Source organism: Falco cherrug, chromosome 10 (genome assembly GCF_023634085.1).
Source record: "Falco cherrug isolate bFalChe1 chromosome 10, bFalChe1.pri, whole genome shotgun sequence".
Taxonomy (NCBI): domain Eukaryota; kingdom Metazoa; phylum Chordata; class Aves; order Falconiformes; family Falconidae; genus Falco; species Falco cherrug.
In genome coordinates this window covers 33,042,843-33,064,773 of record NC_073706.1, presented here as the reverse complement: position 1 = coordinate 33,064,773, position 21,931 = coordinate 33,042,843, and the positions used below count along the sequence as shown (strand labels likewise).

General features: G+C 39.3%; 2 protein-coding genes across 8 annotated transcripts in view; one reads left to right on the top strand and one right to left on the bottom strand.

Moving 5' to 3' along the window:
* Positions 1-11,594, top strand: part of SERGEF (secretion regulating guanine nucleotide exchange factor) — a 158,766-nt gene extending 147,172 nt beyond the window's left edge. For 3 of the 4 annotated variants that reach the window (XM_055722179.1, XM_055722176.1, XM_055722175.1), the window contains one exon: positions 8,871-11,594. In XM_055722179.1, the coding sequence (XP_055578154.1) occupies positions 8,871-9,037 (167 nt within the window). In that variant the 3' untranslated portion in view covers positions 9,038-11,594. Of the gene's footprint in view, positions 1-5,717; positions 5,783-8,870 lie in introns of all 4 variants that reach the window. The other variant, XM_055722178.1, reaches the window with a different exon arrangement.
* The window catches only part of KCNC1 (potassium voltage-gated channel subfamily C member 1), a 130,474-nt gene continuing 108,612 nt past the window's right edge, over positions 70-21,931 (bottom strand). The window contains exon 3 of one of the 4 annotated variants that reach the window (XM_055722168.1): positions 70-2,783. In XM_055722168.1, the coding sequence (XP_055578143.1) occupies positions 2,602-2,783 (182 nt within the window). In that variant the 3' untranslated portion in view covers positions 70-2,601. Of the gene's footprint in view, positions 2,784-18,450; positions 20,394-21,931 lie in introns of those variants that run through there. The other 3 variants (XM_055722169.1, XM_014282834.3, XM_005442762.4) reach the window with 3 other exon arrangements.

Genomic DNA, 21,931 nt, shown 5'->3' with positions numbered 1-21,931 from the left:
GTTTAAGTGGCAGCAATGTTAACATGGGGATGTTACCAAGTAATTTAGTTTTTGCTCTTTTTCTGAGTGTTCAAATGACCCAATCATTGGTGTATCTGAGTAGATCTCGAGTTACCCCATTTTGACGCCAACACAGTGGCGAGTATAAGGATTCCTATCACAATAGGCATATCCTGGTTTTGGTTGGGGTAGAGTTAATTTCTTCTTAGTAGCTGGTGCAGTGCTGTGTTTTTGATGTGAGAACTATGTGTTTTGGTGATTTGGTGTGAGAATAAAGTTGATAACACACTGATTTTTTTTTAGTTGTTGCTAAGTTACGTTTATACTATGTCAAGGACTTTTCAGGAGGAGGAAGGGGGGGACATTTGGAGTGATGGTGTTTGTCATCCCAAGTCACAGTTGGGTGTGGTGGAGCCCTGCTTTCCTGGAGATGGCTGAACACTTGCCCGCCCATGGGAACTGGTGAATGAAGTCCTTGTTTTGCTTTGCTTGCATGTGTGGTTTTTGCTTTAACAGTTAAACTGTCTTTAATTCAAACCGTGAGTTGTCTCACTTCTACTCTTCTGATCCTCTCCCCCCATCCTGACATGGTGAGGGTGAGCAAGTGGCTGTGTGGTGCTTAGCTGCTGGCTGGGGTTAAACCACATCAAGGCACAAAAACTGAGACAGACAGACAAGGCACATGACCCATGGGAGTTTTATTAGATGTGCGCTTGCACTACAGTACAGTGTGGTATAGGCACACTTGAACCAGATACAAGTAGGTTAACTCAAGTACAACGGTTGCAGCACAGAGGAAACATAATCCACAAATCCTGCCCAGAAGGGAGGGTTAGTTCATCCTGAACTCTTTCCGACTACAGCTATGCTATAGCTTTTATCAAGCTAGGTATTTTAAAGCTCTCATGGGTACACATGTACTGCAGTGCTGTGACTGTTAAAACTGCACTGCGACGCTTGCAGGGGAGCCATCATCTGAGCCATTGTGTTATGCTAAGATTACAACTTGAAACTTTGCAAAGTAAGGCATCCTAATAACGTCATTGCTGAGTTGGAATTACTTTTGTTCTGAGGCAATGTTTGTGTAGCTGTGAGAAAATATACTAGTTCAGTCGGAAAGAAGGAAACCAAGAAACTCTGACTTTGTTTCTTTGATTTTTCTCCTTGCATTTCTAACACTTCAGCTTATGACTTCCGGACTTCAGATTGCTTGTTAAGCATGGGAAAAAAGCCCTCACTTTAATATCAACAAATGGGTTTTTTTAGGCTTCACTCAACAGTAATGCACATTCATATGATTTGTCTTGAAACTTGACCAAAAGCAGCTTTGCAATTGGTAAGGGAAAATGGAAGGGGAAAAGGCCAAACTAAAGCCCATTTAAACACAAAGCTATTTTACAGAAGATGTCCATATGGAAGGGTTACACGTTTCACTACTTGGTTCTGAGTTAGAGAATTGTGTTCTGCAGAAAAGGACACCTTCAGAGATAAACCCCAGAATGCTCACTTTTGTTCAGTGCAAACAGCCCTTCAGAGGAAGAGAATAGCAGTCAGGTAAGAAGACATTGTAGGTAAATGTGACCATATGGAATATCTTCTTACCTTTTGTTGAATCGTAAGTATTTTTAAGAAGCTGCCAAGGACTGACAGCCATATAGAGCCTGGTCTGCATGATCACCATAAAACTACGTACTTGTAAATAGACCAATGTATGATACAAAGAGTTACTTTATAAAATGTGTTAAGCACCGAAGCGTTTCCAAAATATTCTTTTCCAACCTAGCTGCTCTTTGAGGAGAGAGTTCCCGAGAGCCCAGTGGGGTCTCTTGTTTCTGACTTGAGCCAACGAAGTAGGAGGAAGCACCATTTCATCTGCATGCTGCTGCTCATCTTGCCATCTGTACCTTCTCTTGCTCTGTGATTTGCTTAGTGCTTTGGAAGCTACATGTAGTACTGTAATGCAGTTTGAGGGGTTTGTCAGATTCCTGCTTCTGCATTCATCACTGAACTTTTCCTAGGCCTGTGCTGAAGGTGGCCTTCAATTCTGGGTCTTGAATATGATGTTCTAGGTCAGAATGAATCGCAGCTGTCCCCTCTTTTTCTTTCTGTAATCATTGAGATCAGTTTAAAGTGTATGTATGTTTGAAATGGTAATGCTTTATAGCCAGAATACCATGGGTGCAAATGGCCACGGCACCATATGGTCCCATGGGACACTTGAATGACTCCCACCCTTCTATGTGTGCTTTGACATACAGCTTCAATTTATTTTGCATGGACGACCTCTTACTAAGCACTTAGTATAAGGTTATTTTTTTATGTTCTGTTTCATACCATACAGAGAATCATGAGACTGCAGTCTCTGGCTCTGTGATGAGATCTTGATTGTCTAGTTTTGGTCATACAAAGTTAAAGCACTGTGACACATTTAATGCCTGTCATCTTGAGAGGCAGGGCTGTAAGTTCTGAATGAATGTCACTTTCTGCCATGCCTGATATTCTGATGGAGCAGACATTGGTGCCATGTTAAGAGCCTGAAGACAAATCTCTCCATTAACTAATTCCTGTCAGATGTTTTTGTCCTGTACTTGAGAGCAAAATTTAAAGATTTTCTTGTCTTCTACAGGTGTAAAAAAAAGCATCTTTAATGCTTAATCCTCTCTGCACTGCAGCTGCTTCATGAATGATATAATCCTCATGTATTGTCAGTGGACCAGATACGTTCAGTCTTGCACAAAGTCGTGAGCCCAGGTTTTGTTCTGTGTTGAGTTGGAGATGCTTTCCTGTTGGGAAAGAATTGACATGTTTGAGTAAAACCAAAAGGAAAACCTTGTGCAGCACCCATGAGCTTTAGCCATGTTAAGTACTATTTGTGTTTCCCTGTGGAAACAGAAATGTGAACAGTTAATCCTTGTGACAGATTTGCTGCGTGTAGGTAGCAACGAGAGAAAGCAAACATCACCATCTTACAGGACTTCAGTTTTGCCACAGAAGCTGTAAAGGTGCAGCAGCCCAGCAGCAGCCCAAGAAATCTGTAGTTGCAAGTATGTTGTTTTTAAATCCTAGGAAATAGTTTTGTGAATTTCTTCCTCATGTTTTTGTCTTCAAAATGGCAAATGAGAAGGAAAAATGAAGTCAGTCATGAACTAGCCTGAATGGCAGCCTAAACCATGGCTTGTTTGGTATAACATGGAATGATTCTTTTAAATAGATGCATATTAATTTGTGGTGTGAGCCATTCAGCTTCTGCTTTGAAGTGCCTTGTGAGAAAAGAACAAAATTTCTGTTGTTAGTAAGACAGCAGTACCTCTAGTGAACAGGCTTAGTTGTTTGCCTGATGCTTAAAAGACTGCATAGGAAAATGCACAGCAAGTTTGCATGAAACTGCTAAGGCTTTTCTTGGTAACTGCTGTTTTTACTGTATCTTTCCCTACTTTTCTGCATGGCTGTATGTTGGACTCCCTTCCCACGTGCAGTCTTCAGACCATGCCAGGTGTGCTACACTGCCCTTCACTGCATGCTTGGAAATTATATTATCATAAACATGATTCTTTCCCCTTCCCATTGTGTAACTCATCTATTTATATGCTATGGAAATGAGGACAGAAGAGATTAGATGTGCTCTGTACTGCTCTTCTGTTTGCCATTTGTGGGGTAGTCACTGATATTGCAGGAGAAACTAGAAATTAGACTTTCCCAAATGAAATTAATTTCAAAGATGTGTGTGTAGCCTTATTGCTTCATGTTACAGTACTCCACATACCACTGGCTCCCTGTGCTGTACTAGGCATGTTGTATACTCAAGCTGATTTTCTGACTCTCTTCAGTAGTTGGTTGTATATTGTAATTGGGTATTTTGACAGTTGGCCTTGAGGCCCTGACCCAGTTTGAAGTCCCTGCTGTATTACACAATATGTAAGTATAGGCAGAGAGAAGGTCCAACTAAGAAGACAGTACTTCTGCTGTAAAAAAACACGAGTAGTAGCTGTTTGAGGCCATTGGAAGTTGTTCTTTCCAGGTACCAGGATGAACCACAGACACATGACCTGAAGTCATCAGATTTTTCACTTGTGTAAAACTGCTGCTGAGGAGGGGACTGTGTGACCTAGGTCCACTGCCTGGGGAGAGCTGCTAATGATGTAAAGTTGGAGTGAGGACAGGTTGTTGACTGGAGGCTAACTTTGAAATCAGCATGTCTTTAGGACTATGACTTTGTACTTGATATCAAAAATGTATGTTGTTTCCTATCTGTATCTTGTATTAGCACTGCAATGCCTGTGGTTTTTTGTATCCAGCTTACTCAGTGTAAAGTCAGATACACGTTTCTAAGGATTGTGGTCCCAAGCAACTCCAGCAGCAAGTGGATGGGCTGTCTGGTGCACATGACAGCTTACTTCTTTAAAATGTGGGTATAGATGTAGCTGCATAATGAAACTGGCACTATATGAATAAAAAATTAGTTGTTTTCTGCTTTTGGAAGTACCATATAATGTCTCAGGATCATGTTATGTTATATTCCACTTCCCAAACTTTGCCTTTAATATTTTGCCAAATACTTAACTTCCCTTCTAAGTTACTAATACGTTTTCATGTTTATCTGCAGAAAACAATTGGTATCAACCCTGTTTCATATATTCTAAAACAGCAAATCTTTTGTGCTAGTGACAGAATTGTTGCTAACAAAATTACAAAAGTTTAGAGGGATATTTCTTTGTTCCTTTTATTTTACATGACGCTCTGGGTTGTCAAATGTCCTGAAAAAACAGGAAGACTTGTTCACTTGGCAGTTTACAACTCCTCGGGAGAAGTACGATCTGAATCTCCTTCTGTGTAGCGTTACATTGTTCCCTGTGGGCTTTTAAATGCTTTCAAGTAGTCAAGGGGAGATAGCTGAGATAGCTGAATTTTGTTCATCTGCTGGCTCTGATGCTGTTTAAAGTCATGTGACTTGTCCTGAGCTGATTTCTTGCCTACTCTAAGTTCATCTATAAGCACCTGTAGAGTAGCACTGATTTAAGGTTAAAAAAAAATAGAGCTATTGTGGAGTAGTGCTAAGAGCACAGAGCCTATACAACAGAGCTGTACTAAAACATTTTAATGGATCCTTAAAATATGAAGCTGTCTGATGAATAGCTTAACTTCAAGACACTTGGCTTGTCTTTAAAGCCAGTTTCTGTGTGTTTGTGCAGTTGGAAGAGTGGGAGAGGAGAAGCAGAAAAGAAATAAGCTTTTAAAGGTTTCGGTGATAAGCCTCTAGGGCACAGGCTGGTTTAGAAAGCAGACTGTTTGTAGCCTGAAACTAGACTGCAGTGATATTTCTAGCTTCCTTTTTTTCCAGTTTTCCTTCCTTTACCTTCAGATCAATTGTAAGGATGTAATATATCCTCATATACCTGTCTTGAGCTGTTTGAAACTGATATGCCTAGTCTAAGACAATCATTTGGTCTCCCTTGATAGTCACCAGTGAGAGAGATTTGATTTTGACACCAGTCTTTAAGTAAGATGAATTGCCTGTTGGAGAGATATAGACGACTGCATTGGTTCTTGAGGAAAACTAAAGGATAACGATCTATAGCTAATTTGTGGCTGAAGTTAAGTGCGGTGAATCTCGCCCAGACCTAGAGCATCTTATTTGCTAATATTGATTCTTCTCATCTGAGGAACAGAGTACTCAGCAATGAGGAGCAACTCTAAATAATCCTCTACTTTCCCCACAGTCCTGTCCTCTGTGTGTGATTGTGAACTCCAGTGAAATTCTCTTGTGGTTATGCTGCATTGCCATGTGAGTCCTGTGGTTTCATTTGTACTTCAAGTATTTATGTTTTAAAAGGGAGAAGGTGAATGCAATGTTTTAAGCTGTTTCATTTAACCAGTGACACAGAGCAAGTTTCCCTCCTCGCCTCACCATACACAAATCATTTGGTTTGAGAACAAGCTACAGTGCTTGTTTTAAATATAGTTAGAGACAATTGGTAGCTGCATTAATACACATCATTCTAATGGTCTTTCAGCCTGGAAGACCTGGTACAGGCATAAGAATTGAGTTTTCTTGTGAAAGCCTGTAAGACTGTTGGGGCTGCGTTGAGGTTATCAGCCATAAACTGTGAATAGAAGCAATCAAAAAGAAAACAAGCAAAAATAAAAAAGGGTGTGTGTGTGGAATGTGAGGGAAGGAAAGAGAATTTAAATGAAGTGGTGCCTTTTGTCCAGAGGCTAGCCATTAGTCCCCCTTAATGAAGGCCTTTCCTTAACTCTGCAGACATTCCTTCTATGTCATTTTTTTTTAATAGTTGCTTCATTATCTTCAGCCTTCATTGACTTACACGTCTATGCCAGTGACTCACATAGCTGCTTGTTCTCTCCTGGCCGGTGTCACCACAGTCATTTAGCTCAGCCCTCCTCCAAGTTTTGTTAATATATTATTACCAAAAAATAGACTCTGCGTTTTCTGCAAATTCTGTTTTCTCTGACACAAATCTAGCATCTGATTTCTTGTAAATGTACAAACCTTTCTTTAGGTCTTCTGCAGGCAGATGTGGTTTAATATACCTTTTATTTTCACAACAATAGTTCTCTGCCTTTTAGCTTTCCTGACCTGACTGGTGATGAGAATAATTTTTGTGGCCTGTCATTCTGTATCTGTCAGCTGCTCTTTCATCCCTTCAGGTTTCTGCCTGGCTTTTCATAGATGTACAAGACATTTTTGTATACGACCATTCATAAATCCTAGTTCCTATTTTTCTTTTGCCGCTTTTTACTCTTGGCCCATTTCAGTAACCTTGGAGCTCACTGCAGTCATGTAGAAAGATTTGTTTGGTGGCCTTTCTACATGCTTGGAGAAGTAAAAGCTGGAAAAGACTCTGATCCTTATTTTACGGGAGATGTTCTGGTCTGGGGGTTTCCTAGCTTTTAAATTTTTCTGTGATATTTTTTCAGATGATGTTTGACTAGATATATTTATCAATTTGAGAGGTTAATGTCCTACTGTACTGTTTCTTTGAATATTTATTATGCCATTAATGTTCCATCAAGCAGCTTGTAATTCAAGGTGACCAAAACCTTTCTGGCTTCCTCTCTCTTGTCCTGGTGGGATGGCATGGAAAAAAAAAAATTGCTTTATTCAGATGTAGTGACTTTCCATACAAACATGCAAGTTGTTGTATTAGTTGGTAGTGGTCTAGTAACAAAAAGCTCGCCACAGTCATCTTCATGTAAAGACATTATATTCCCTTTTCATTAAACTTGGAAGTTTTCCTACTGCAACTAGGTTTATTCTGCAGGTTTCATGTATTGACTGTGCAAAAGAATGCCTTTTTGTAGGTGCATCTGGCTTTTGTGCTTTGAATTTTGTTCCCTGAATAATTGTTCTGTGATGATGTGTCTTTAGTCTCAGTTTGTGATGTCTTTTTCCCACTTGCTAAATATTTACATAACTATTTTTACCTGCAACTTTAAAAAAAAAATAAAATCCAATTAACCTCTTAGATGTTCTGATCTGTTGATAATTAGATGGGATATGTTGCGTGTTTACTACTTGGTACTTTCCTGCAGTACATGTATGTGCATTTGTGATGTAGGTTGGGCTGTTAATATTGTGCATGCATAGTCATGAGAAAATCTGCTGCCTTCTATGAGAAAAATAACACAACTGATGTATTAGGTGAGATGTTTATAGCCTACTGTGATAATCTAGTGACATTTTGTTGTGTTCTATTGCCTTAAAAGATTGTCAAGACAACTAGAAGTCATTGTTTAAATACATCTGGTTTCAGTAATGTTTACACTTAATGACAGAAGAGAACTTTAATATACTAATATGTAAAGAAAACAGATGGCAATGAAATGTTACTGGAGTTGCAGGAGAGAAAGATGGTCCTGCTAGCTTTGCAATAATCTGTTTCTGAATTTTCACAAATTTAATTTAGAATTATGATTGGGATTAGATTTTTGTGAATTCTGGCACTTTTCTTCTCATTATTTGGACTCCAGAGTAGTACTTCATGCTGTTATACCTGCTGCTTTTCAAAAATAACAATGGCATCAGAAACGTGATTATATTGCAGGATGGCTTTCTTTTTTATTACAGATACACACGGGCAGTCTGTGACAACCAAATAAAGAAAAGAAAATAAGGAAAAAGAAGAAACATCTCTTGTAATTCAGAATAAGAGGGGTTTTTTTGTGGATTTTTTGTTGCCAGCCATTTATAGAACAAAATTTACATACTGTGCTTCAAGAAAGAGTACTATGATGTAATAATAATAATACTACACTGGTGGTGATTTGGGATATAAATGAGTAGATGCTACAAAAAATAAATAATAATGAGGGAAGATCAGGACAGTAAAAGCAGTGAAATGATGTCAAAGCAAGCAGAAGAGGTAGGATGATTAAGAGTAAGGCAAGTTGTCAGAGACTTGTATTTAAAGGAAAAAGATGAGACGAACTTGTAAGTAGGAATGAAATGCAATTTGGCCGCTCTGCGACTCTGTGTTCCCTAGTCCTACAGGGAACGCTGTGAATGACTGAATTCATTGGGCTTGGTTTGTGATAGTTTTGCTTACTAGGGGGAACTTGAAAGACATGGATTCCACATCATTCGGGGAATGCGGATTTCTGTGGGCTCTGTATAAATACTGAGTATCACATGAAAGTGATTTCCGAATGTCTTTGTATTTTAATCTCTATTATGTAGGTAACAATATGAAACAAGGTGGAGAATAATTGATTTGGGTTTATTTACATTTTCAAAAATATGTAAATATTTTTGAAAATAAATTTTCAAAACCAAACCTGCTCCCCAAAACTAGCAAAAGCTCTTGTGTTTGTTTCTGTGGTCTTTATTATGTATTTTGTATCCTCTCTTTCAGGTGGCCAGTGCTTCTCTTGGGGATGGAACGAACATGGGATGTGTGGTGATGGTACAGAAGCAAATGTTCATGTCCCAAAGCCAGTCAAAGCTCTTGGTTACACAAACCAGATGTTAATTGGATGTGGGGCAGGACACTCCATGGCCCTTTGTCAAACTCCATATTAGACTCAGCACACCTGAAATCATAGCATCATGGATGGGGGTGGACATCTTTGGACTGCATAGCTCGGAAGTGCTGCAAGAGGACTGACCATGATTAACACAGTAGTTGGAAAGTGCAAAAGATCCTTTTTTCCTAAGACTAAAAGGCATGAGTATGCATGGAAGACCATAATTTAAAAATTGTTTCATGAGTCCTTTTCACAGAAATTGACTTTCTTACCCACAGATAGAATGACAAACAATTTGCCTTACTGCAATACTGTTGAAGAAAGAATGACTTTTTCTTGTTCTTCTGAGAAGTCTTTGAGGAAGAAAGCAATTGCTTAATTGCTTATCATTGGTGTATAAATTCAGTCTGAGGAAATGGTCTGAGAAGGTGGAGACATAGGGCCTCCTCTGGTCTTTTATTATTGTATCTTTATGTCATGATGAGCATGTGTTGCACCTGCCAGTTCCTACTGAATGAAGTTGTGAGCTCCCAGCATCACAGAAAATCCAGTTTGTGTCACAGAAATGCCAGTAAACATTAACAGATACATAGACAAATTTTAAACAGAAGATTAGGACTTAAAAGGCAGCTGGCAAAAGAGGAAAATGAGCCCCTTCTCAACTAGCTATATCTTGATTAAACTGTGAAAGGAACATTATTTCTGAGGAATTATCTTCTGTGCCAGGCATCAGTTTATTCCAGATTTACAGGGATGCAGGTCCGCATAAATGATCATCAACTTGTAAATCAAGTGTGAGATTTCTGAAGCTGCTGCTTAGGGAAGAAGTTCTAAGAGCCCTTGGAAACAATAGAAAAGTTCTTGTCAAAGGGTGTAAGTCAGTTGTAGCTGTTGATCCAACGTAGCTCCTGTGCTTCTAGCTGCCTTCGAATAGGAAGACATCAAAATCTAAACAGGAAGTTTTACAAGTTCTCCAGCCTGAGGCAGACCAGAGCGCTGCTGATAATTTCATGTTAGTTCTCACATCTGTTTCACAGCCAAGCTATGTTCAGACTGTGCCCACAGTACTTGTTTCAGGTGAGTGCTTAGTGGAGAATTAGGCCTAACACTTGTTGTGGTAGGAGAAATGAAAAAGTATAAATTATCTTCAGATATTAGCTGCCTATGTTGAGCAGAATTTTGGAAGCTACTTACACTGCTTTCCGTACAAATACAGTGGATGCTGTTGAACTGGATGTTTACCACCCACGATAGTTACATTTGCTGTGGTATTGATGTATTTCAAGCTCTAAATATAGAGCGTACTACTGTGTGGTAAGTGCACCTTTTAATGAGACCTACTGTTGCTAAACAGTGGTTTAATTTTTAAAGCAGGCTTGCCAAGGAAGAAGCCTTATAGAATTACCAAAATACTCAGAGAAGGGCTCTTAGCAAATAGGATGGGAAGACTTTCTAATGATGTATCAGCTTACATGTGAGGCGGGGAGAGGGGGGGAATTAAGGTGGTGATATGGGCTGTAAGAGTTTTCCCCCCTTGAGTTTACAGCACTTATAGTTCAAGGCTAAATTTTCAAAGACGTTTTCTTTTTCTACTCAACGGATGAGACACTTGAACTGAATCTGAAGCTGATTACAACAACTATATTACAGATGCTGAAAGAATCTGTTGGAATAATTAAATGGGTCCTCTGCAAAAAGTACAGACCTTAGACTTCTTGTTTGGTTTGGTTTGTTGTGTTTTGTTGGTTGTTTTTTTAATCCATGGGTTGGTTATGGTTCTTCGTGGCAATACGCTATTCCAGGCTGTGACCTCTTGCATGTTCTACTTGTCTAAGTTGCTATTTATTGACTCTCTTCAATACCATTTCCTAGATACCACAGCCTATCATGTGCACTGAATAGTTTCTCACAGCTTTTTTGGCAGTTCTGCCTGAGGTTTCTACCTTTGTTTTCCTCCAAATTCTGTGTACCAAATAAACATGTTACATTGTTTCAGTAATCACACACACTTAAGTAATTCTGTTCCTTGATTAATCACATCTAGTATGTGTTTCTTGATGATTCACATCTAGTATGTGGGCTGTGTAACATAGGGGTTATTGTACTGTATTTTGTCTGTGTATGCTGTTGCTGCAGTTCATTTCAGAGGAATCCAACAAATAATGTAATGAATAAATGTGACTTGGTTATTTGAAATGTTCACTTTTTCACATCTGTAACACAAACACCCTTTTGGCAACTCAAAGATTGATTTGGGGTGATAAGAAGGAAAGGAGTACTTTGGTTTGTTCTGGTCCTGATCTCATGTTTCATATCTGCATCTGATCTTCATCCTTGAAAGGGTGAGAACTGCATTTTCTGTCCTTTGTCTTGCCTATATAGATTGAAAACTTTGGGAAGTGATGACTTATCTTGAGAGCCTGACATTACTAACTGCTTTGTCATCGCTCAGGTCTTCTAGATGTTGCTGTAGTATGAGGAGTGAATAGTAATTCATTGTAGATGGTACATGGTTGAATGTCAAAAACAAGTTGTTGCTCATTCATTCGGAAATGAACACCCTGTTTTGTATGTCAGTGTGCTTTGTTTGCAGAATAAAACATTGTACAAAATCAGCAAAGGCTTTCTACTGTATGGAAGGGAGCACACAGTGAAAAAAACCTCCTAATCGAGTGAAGAAGACCCCTTCCTTGCTGTTGTCCAGAGCGCAGTGGTTGTTGCCTGTTGGTGTCCTGATGGAGAAAGCCAGTCTCTGCAAGGCAAAATGCAGAGCCAGTGTGCTATGCCCAATGCTTCTGCAGTGCATGCAGACAGACTTCTTTATGCAGGTCTTCAGTGCTAAAGAAAGCAAGCCTTTTACGTAAGCACATTCAGATGCAAATAAACTGACAAGGTTTGTAAAGTGTAACACTGGCACAAGGTAGGCAAGTGTCTGTGCAGCTGCTTTCCCCTCCTGTTTTCTGAAAATAAGCAAACCTGTCAATGAGCTGACATTCATGAAGGGGAAAAGGTGAACTTAATATCACAGCTTTACTGGAGAACAATTTGTGAACTGTTGATCCTTCAGTCCAGAGAGCTTTCAGGCTCTTGGGTGGAGGGGGAGAAGGAAGCTGTTGTGTGTATGTCCGTTGTTTGAGGCCCTAGGAGATCTGCAGTTGTTGCTCATGCAACCTCTGTGTGCACCTGTGCAAGACACTCCTGTTGCATTTTAAAGAATGTTGGTAGGAAGATGTATGCCTTGTCAGAAGTTTGTCTCTTGGAGGATTTGTTTAGGCCACTTGGCAGTCACTGATATTATTTGACTTTGTTTAGCATTCCTGAGTGACTTGATGCTTTTCTGCGTATAATGTCGGACCCTGTATTTGAAGAGTGTTCGTTTGAAGGAAAACTTCAGTCCTGCCTTTCTTCCCATTTGCCCAGTCACCACATCTTATATGGCACTGGCTTCCCTCCCTTGTCTGCATGTTGTCAGTCCTGTTGGTGACTAGTTCTTGCCATCTTCAACTGCCATAAAGGTCACTTGTGCATGAGTGACAAGAGGTTTTGTCTGGCTACGTGGTCAACACAGAGAAATTGAGGGAGAGGGGAAGAATGTAATTTGATTTTGGTTTATATGACATTTTTTGAGTTGTAAGACTTGAGGATGGAAAACAGACAAAGGGGATCACTTTGAATGTATGGGAGAAAGGTGACCACTGAAAAATACTTAAATGAATGGCAGTAGAGCGCCTGACACAGTCAGTTCAGACCTAGGGGAAAAGGAGGACAGAGGGGGAAGACAGATTCAAGGTACAGGTCCTGAAGACTGAAAAGTCACACAGGGATAGCAGCATTCCAACCTGCTGGTGTGGTGGGAGTGAGATGACAGACAAGCTATTCCATTTCTTGGATGTTATTGTTCCCCGTTTTCCACGGTTTATTAATAATATGAATTATTGACCTGAAATGGGTTTTCTTTTTCACTCATAGTACGTCTTGAAACTTCCAGTTGTCTGCAGTTGCAACAGCAACATCTGTCCTTGCCTTCCAGTCTTCAGATCAGGCCTGTGACCTAGTTCAGCACTTACTCAAATACTCACTATTTTTTTTCCATTGAATTCCATGAACTCTGGATCTGATTTAAATGACTTAAGTAATTTTGGGACTTCCACTTTTCCCCTGTATTAGAAATGAAGATGATGACAGATCTTTGTCACTGAAATTGCGATGTTATGTTTTCACCAGAAGTCTCTTGTATTCTCTAACAATTTTGCTATTTTTACAGCATTTGGCAAGTCTTGTGCTTTTTCTTTTAGCTAGATATTTTGTTAAAAAAGGCTCCAGAATTTTTCATCAGTATTTGAGTCATCCTTGTGGTATTTACTACCAGCTTATAGTTCAGAGCAGCTGAAAATTCTGTAAGGGGAGAAGAAAATACTGAAGTGGAAAATGTAAGTCCCAAAGGCTGAGAATGGATGCAATCTGTGGTAGAGAATCACCTTGTGTGGTTTTGATTGCGCTTAAAAACGTGCACAGTAGAAAAGTGGAGCTTACACTGAATTTGCCGAAAACTCTAGCTGACACAAAAATAATTGAACATTTGAACTTTTGACTTACCAATATCTTGATTTACGTGCAAGAAAAGAGGTAGTACATGCTTTGTCTTTTCTTTTAGCTTTTGTGCTGTGCTTAGTTCCTGATAAATGCTGGTCTTAGATGTTTTGCTCCATGTTAGAAAGAATGATTTAATTGAATTAAAATGCTTTGGTTGTATGGAAATGACCACCTGTTGGACAAATGTCCTAAAAAATAACTGTAGAGGGAGGTGTTTACCATACATGCCTTTGAAGTTAATTTGGAGAAACTGCGTGTGTAAAGCCACTGTTATTTTGTAACCCACTCAGGCTTTGAAGGGACTGAAGTATGGCATGTTCTTTAGCTGTTTGTGCAATTCATTGATTCTTCCATCAGTTGTCTCTGCATTCACATGTTTTTAATGCAGGGGCAGTTTTTACTTATCAATGCCTCTGTAGAACATGGAGAGTATGTGACTGAAAATATTCACAAATGACTATGGTCTCTGTATTTCAGTCATGACCGGGATGAGCTACCTGTCATCTTGTGGGAGAGTGAGGAAGCATAAATTTGGAGTACTGGGAGAACACATTTTTCCGTTTGATTATAAATAAAAGCAAGAAAGTAATTATTCCTAAATAAAAGCTTACTGTGAGAAAATTCAGAGGTGACATTTATTTTTCAGAACTTTCTCAGGCATTTTTATTTTCTGACATGTCAGATTTCTATGCATTTTCAGATGAGCCTTTGCAGGTTGCAAGCAAGTGGAGTCTGAGTGCAATTCTTGTGTTGGCTAGCCTCTCAACTACTTTTAATCTTTCTCATCTATTTCTGGGCTGCTCTGCCTATGGGCCGCCTTGTTATTCAGGTACAATGCAGTCTTGGGGGAGTTCTGTCTACAGGGTTTGGGATCAAGACTTTCAGTGGAAATTGCAGAATTTCAATTCAATATGATTCCAGTACCCACCCACCCCCCATCGTTATAATCTTTTAAGTGTGTGTGAGCACTTTGCTATAAGACTCTGCATTTTTGCATTTTTTAATATTTAGAAGTGGGGCCAAGCATTGGGAGACTTTTAAGATTCTGACATGATTTTAGCTTTTTGCTGCAAACATCAAATGAATTTAGCTTTTGTTTTGTTTTTACTGATTTTAATGCATGAAGACATGTGGTACATAAATTCAGGCAGCAGAGTTGCCAATCAGTAATGAAGATGCTCTGTCATTTTAACTGTGTGGGTGCTTAATCATTTCCCATAATAATCCTCTGCTTTAAAGTACAAAATAAAAGGGATTCCTACAGAGGCATTGTGCTCCTCTGCAGACAAGGAAACATGGCATCTTTTAAATAATGTTGAAACGCTTCTTTCCTCTGGTACCTTAATTCTGAGTAGATAGATTATAATAACTATTCCTACTTAAATACTGCTTTTCCTCCTTTGACCTCACAATGCTTAAAAAGGGGATAATGTCACAGAAACAGAAGCTGAGACAAAACACTGAAATGCCTCGACCAAGGCAACCCAGCACATCCAGATCAGAGCCAAGAACAGAATTCCCATCTCCCGAGTCCCAGGCCAAGGCTCTACCTTCTAGGCTAGTGGTCCTTGATTTTTTTTTTTTTTTTTTTTTAATTAGGTAAGCCTCACTCTACTACTTTACCTCCCTCCTTACTCCTCTTTCTCCCTCACCACTGATTGCTGTTTCCTTATATGCTCCCCTCTCTCCTACTTGCATAATTAATTTTCCAGACTCATCCTGTGTCCTCATTTCCCGCCTGGTGTGCTACTGGTGCCTCTTCTCCAGTCACCTGCTTGCATCACCACCACCACCACCACAAAGCATGGCTCCTACTGAGCTTCTTTGCTTGGTGTCAAGCCACATGTGTCCTTTCCATGCTGGTGTGACTCACGGGCAGCAGCCTCTGCTTAGGCTGTTTTGTCCCTGCTAAGCCCTTTGGGTCAAGAAGCTGTGCAGGTACCTTAGAGTGATATCTCAGTTAACACAAATGCACTGCTTTGCCTTTTGCTGACTAAGGAATCTCTAACCTGTGCTCCACGTGCAGTAGAGAAACCAATGGAAGCCTTGGAGCATGTGCTTTTAATCTTTGGTACCTGGAGATGTTTGGACCTATATCTTGCATAAAGTTTTTTAAATGCTCAGTTGACTGCTGGGGGTTGAAAACTTGGCTTTGTCAGCCTGAACCAGGAAAATAGATCTTTCCACTGGGGGCAGATGAATGTGCTTAGTTTTAAAGCGTGTGCTTTTCAGATGAGGAAAGAAAGTCAAGAGATGCAGTTCTGGATCCATTTTTAACTTGAAGTTCAATTAGAATTCAAATATTGTTCTTGATTGCAAATAAGCATTTATATTCCCTGAAGAGAGAAATGTAGCACCTACAGTCCTAGGTGAATGCAGAGGCTTTGGGACTTCTGAACAGACAGGTATTTTATGCCAAACTGGCTTAAAAATAACCTGCATGATTTAAGCATATTTACATAAAGCAAAGTTAGTTTGTGTGTGAGCTCAGAGAGTTAAGTTGCTTCCAGGATATATATGGAAAGCAGATAGGTAGGCTGCCTAGTTTTGAAACTTGAAAAGGATATGTGAAGTAACATGGTAATAACTGCACTTGTTTTTTCTTCAGGGTATCTTTTTTTTCTGAGCACTGTCCTCTGTTCCTTTCTGAATGCCCTTGTCTTAGCCCTGCTTGCTCTCTTCTGTACTTCAGTCTGCTCATTTGTCCTGGCAGCCATTTGTTTCAGTGATGTATTTTCTTTTTGGCCCTGAAACTTTAAGGAGAGAGAAGGCAATTTATGTGAAAAATCACTTTATCCAGATTAATGACTGCTGCGCTTGACTGTTATCACAGCGTTATTAGCTAGAATTTTTTGCTGGAGTGAGAGAACAGAAACCACTGCTCGGATCCTTGCTGTCTGAAATTGTAGTTGTGGAGACACATCAGGCTGGTCCAGAAAAAAACAAGTACATTCAGTCAGAGGAAAAGCTATATATGTAGAAGGTGTGGTTGAGATGTGCTTTTAATGTTAGCAAGTAATAACTGACTAATTGTCAGTGGGTTCAGATGAAGAACCAGCATTGGGTCATGTAGCTTGGGGTCTGTTGCCAAAAGCTGAGTTTGCAGAGGAAGAAACCTGGATGTTCATTTCCAGCAGGAAACAAGCAGAGTATAACTGAACTACAGAATGTGCTCTTACGATGGTGTGAAGTCAGAAGGAGTTGGTGGCATTACTGCAAGCCTGAGGTCAGAATCTAGCCACATGTATGGCTTTAATGCTTTAATCAAGATAACGGACCTCCTGTGGTGGGAGTGGGCAGGCTTGAAGGAATTAATGTTTTAATCATAACAGCCGTGTGAAAGCTCCTTAAAGATAAGTCAGCTGGTGTGATGTGGTAAATTTCTGTTAGGATTCAGTGTCAGGATTTGGTGCAACAGCTCCTGAAATTTTCCAATTGTTTCCCTCTTTCCCTGTGTTCTCAGAGGTGCCACTGTTGTGCGAGGGGAACTCTGGGGTCAAACAGACCTTAAGCTTTAGAGCATCTCCTGAAGGGTGGTGGATGGGAAGCACTGTTCTGCTTCTGAAATGTTTTATAGAAGTCACCCTAAACACATGGTTACCTCAAACCAGAATAAGCTGAGAGGAGTACCTAAATGAAAATGGGTCTGGTAGATGTAAAAGGAGCACAGAATGACAATTGCCTTAGGGCATGTGTACCCAAACGGTTAGCTAAGGCTCATATATATGCAAAATGCAGTGGCAGGGGAAGACCTATGTGGGATATACAGGGCTGAACTGTGAGTGTTCCTTATGGTGATGGAGAGTTTGAGCAGTCTTCGTGCTGGGCAAGTGAGTTAGTGTTAAATAAAAAATGGGGTGGATAAATCTACTTTTGCATTCATAACGCATTATAAGAGAAAAACATTAGGCGATTTTTGGATCCTGGATTAACCTGAATCTTACCTCTGAAGATAAGAGATTGCCCATTTATCAGCTGAGAATCACAGCATAGAAACAGTGGGAGAAAAATAGTTCTTGTGTGAGTGGATAGTCAACTGAGGTAGAAATCAAATACGTAATGCTACATCAGGGACTACAAAGGGGTTTTCTAATTACATACAAATTCAGATTATCAGCCTTTCCTCTATTCCTAAAACAAAGCTTGAGGTCCTCCGTGATTTTCCTTTTGGAGTAGAGTTCTGTGAAGACAAGGTCCAGAGGCAGTGGTTTGTTTTTGTTTTTGTTTTTTTTTTACAGTTTAGCACTTACCGGAGCCCTGAATGTTTCTTCTGCTTTTGGGGTTTAATTTCTACTTCCTCCAGACCATAGGGATACCATTCCTTTACATTTCCACTCTTATCAGCAGTCGCAGATGCCATAGCTTGCCTAGAAGGTTGCCAGCTCTTTCGAAGTTCCTCCCACGAGGATGAAGGTGTATCCTTCCTTATAGAAGTACTTTACCAAAAATGCTTCCACAACTAGAATGCTGTTGACACATAGTCCATAGTTGTAACTTGCAGCATCTAAAATCAAATTTAATTCCATTGTGTTTCTTGGTTCTTACTGTTGCATGTTTTGTGTGGAAAATAAGGTGCAATTTGGACACCTGGATTTCTTTCAGTTTCGTGTCAGGCCGACTGCTGTGGCTCAGTGAAGGACGGGGCCCAAAGAAGTAAGAAAAACTGAATTCATTTAATCAGCTAAAAAGACAAACTTTTATTGTTTTTCAGGAGGGAAAAGGAAGATACCTAGATAATTAGAGGGTTTTTAGTCTTCCCTCGTAAAATTACTAATGGTGTGAATTCTTCAGACATCAGTTGTATCAAGTGTTTGCAGGCTTCATTTATTATCTACTAACCAAAATTAGCATTGTAGAACCAAAGCAATACCAAGCTTTTCTCCTACATTTCTGTTGAGAACACTGTATTTATTCAAGATTTTAGAAGCAAGTCTCTGGAAACCCCTGATTGCTTCAGAAAAGGATTCCCCTTTACACTATACAGCAGGCACTGAAACCATGATACAAAATTTATTTCATGCTAGAATTGTTTTGCATAACATTGTGCATGCATTTTACTCAGTACTAAATTGCATACAATGCTGTTGTCTTGTTTCTTAAACTTTGAGACCATTTATACTTGAGTATTTTCCTGATTTTTGTACTATAAGTCCCAGTTTTAAAATAACACCTCTTTGTTTAAAATTCATACTGATTACTTAATATGAACAATTTATGAAGGGTTTTTACGTTGGATCTATACATCGATAAAATACAACATAACCAGAGCTGGAAAATTAACCAGCTGTTACTGTCAGGTCCGAAGGAAGGTCCCATGTGTCACAAGCATGCCAACAAAAACAGACAGGAAAAAGTTTTTCTTATTTTTATACACTTCTAGCTGGATTAAAAGTTCTTGATTTCCATGTCGGTGTGATGAACTGTGAAGGCGTGGTCAATATGACCGATGACTGCCTGATTGCACTTTTTAAAACCATTACTCTGTATCTTGTATACAAAAAGAAGCGATCCATAGCAAAGAAATGTACAGTTTTATAATGTTTTACATTTTGGCTACAACAATGTATGTAAAAGTAAAGAGCTTTGAAAGAAAATATATAACTTTGCTTTTTTTTTTTCCTCCTTAATCATACATTTGCAGTGTTTCTTGTTGGTTTTTTTGTTGTTTTTTTGTTTTGTTTTTTAATTTTTGTCTTCATGCAATTCATGCTATGGAACAAAAAAATAGATTAAAAAAAAAATCTTCTACAGTTTTGTTACATTTTGGCCGTAGAAAAAGCCTGCATCTCTAGTACAACTCCAAAACCACGAAGAATCATCCATAAAACCTGCATGGAGCGAGTTAACTTTGTCCAAATGAGAAGGTCTTCTATGCCTGCACAGTTCCACACAGATGTTTATTAGCCATCAATGTTCATCTCCATCTTGCCTTGTCAGGTCACTCTGACTGCCTCTGTTGGCATATATTTAGCAATGACTGGACTTTCTTTGCAAAGATCTGCATGTAAAGAATACAATCAGTACTTGAGCTTCTTCCCTGTGCTTCTCACATCAAGCTTGGCATCTTAGTTTTAAAGGAAGGAGGAAAAGGTGAAATAGCTACATGCAGAGGCAGCCATATTCTTCTTCAACAGGATTTTTTTTTCCCATGCAGTCAGCCAGACTGAGACCTCTCTACAGTGTGTCTGAGTATTGCTTTCAGCTTAAAATAGGTGCCCATGCAAAGTTTCATCCTACTGTGCTTGTTTGCTCAAACTCCTGCAGGGTTCCTATGGCTCAAAAATATCCTGAGAAAAGCAAAATCTTCCATCGTTGGCATGTTTCAGCATTGACTAAATGCCTAACCCATTCCATACAGAGCCAGTAGATCCACCATCAGCCAAAATAAGCATATGCTAGCAGGATGCACCAGGAAGGAAACTAGCTGGTGCATCTACCCTTCATCCTAGGTACTGATACCATGCAGCATGTATGGCCCACCAGTACTACGTAAATGCCTGCCTATTGTCATCTGAGTGCTATTTTGGAGTGTTGTCACCTAGCATCGATAGTAACACCGTTCCCAGCAGGTGCTACTGTGAGACATTGCATCTTCAGACTTAGTCACCTGGATTATATGCAACATAGCATAGGCTAATTGAAAATAAAGCTTTTTAGACCATTCTCTGCTACTGATCCATGCTACAAAATAGATGGGATGGGAGACCAAGAACGTCTCACTGGACTAGGAGAGCTGTAGGGCGCAGACACTGAGGATAATCCTATCGCTTTTCCACTTATGCCAGCTATGCTGTTAAGGCTCCGTGACATTTCGTAACCTTCATTTAAAAGAAAAATGCAAAGTACAGCATTGGATCAATGACAGAATGGACTAAGAATGAGGTCAACATTGTAGCCAGTTCATTAGCATCTGCATGCACAGACATGCCGAGAGTAGTATCACTTGCAACATGACTCAGAAGGCCATTGAAGTACAGAACAAGTTTTAAAAAAATAAATATATATGTAAATAAAAAAATCATTGTTTCTCAAGGATGGTCAGGCTATGTAATTGATCCTAAAGGCAGCAAGATGGTTGTACCCTAAAAAAAAAAAAAAGTCAGTGGGAGGGTTTTTCTATGTCTCTGTCATACACTCACGCATACCTCTCCTTTCCACTTCATGCATTTTGACCTCAGACAAAACTGGTATCTTTGGGGGCAGGAGGGGGAAAAGGCAGCAGAATCCATGGAATTTATTGTGTTGCTATAGAGATACTACTCCTTTGTTCTCAGCATTAAAAGAAAAAAAAAAAAAAACAACAACAAAACAAGAAAACCCAAATAACCAAAATTGCATGCATTGTTTCCCTCCCTCCCTCCCACGCATCTTTTTCAGACATGCACGTAGACAGCTTAGCAAGTGTACAAAGAGTTGCACAAACTATGGATGAAATTCTGTTGGAACAACAATTAAGATGCTCTCAACGTGTTTCAAACAGGCCAACAATATGCTGACATATATTACTCTTTAGCCAACCAGCCTCTGTTTCATTCAGTAATGAGAGGCGGTTGCAGTGCATCGTGAAAACCATACATTCCTCATCCCAAAGGATGTGCCATTTGGAGTGTTCCCCTGATCCACTGGAACCACCCAAACTCGCCCAGGCTGAATGAACACGGCCAATGCTTATCCAATACAGAATCAAGTAAAACACTTTGCTACAAAGGTAAATTTTAAAGGATATACTTTCATATGAAAGTCTTGTGGTCCAACTATATCTTTGTTGATGATAAGCTTTAAACTTATAAATACATACACTATCTATAACTGGCATTTACTATAACTATTGCCCATCATACAATGGCACATGGGAATTCTATTCTCCATACTCAGTGTATGGTTACATCATACAATCTTCGCATTTTTAAAATATTGACTATATCATATACTATATACAGTACACCAGTGATAAACACTGATTTGAAGAGAGATTTCTTTTCCAATTTTCCCATTCCTTATCAACTTTGATGCATATACATGTAATTAATTTTGCTTTGTATGGTTTCCTCATGTTAAAATTATTTAAACAAAACAGCCTATTTTAAGAAGGGAAGGTTTTTTTCATTTTATTTTACTTCTGTTGCTAAAGAAATTAATCTGACCATTAGCAAACTAAAATGCAGTTACTTCTGAGAGATCTGTAGCTGTCAGAAGTCTGAGAAACTAACTAGTCATGATTTATTTATGAAAATGATTTTAGATGGATTATTTTCCAATTATAAGACACCTGTGCTAACAGATGTTCTTGTATGCCTTGCTTTCTCTGTTGAACTAAACAGCTATGAATATCCAAATAATTTGTTTTAATGTTCTG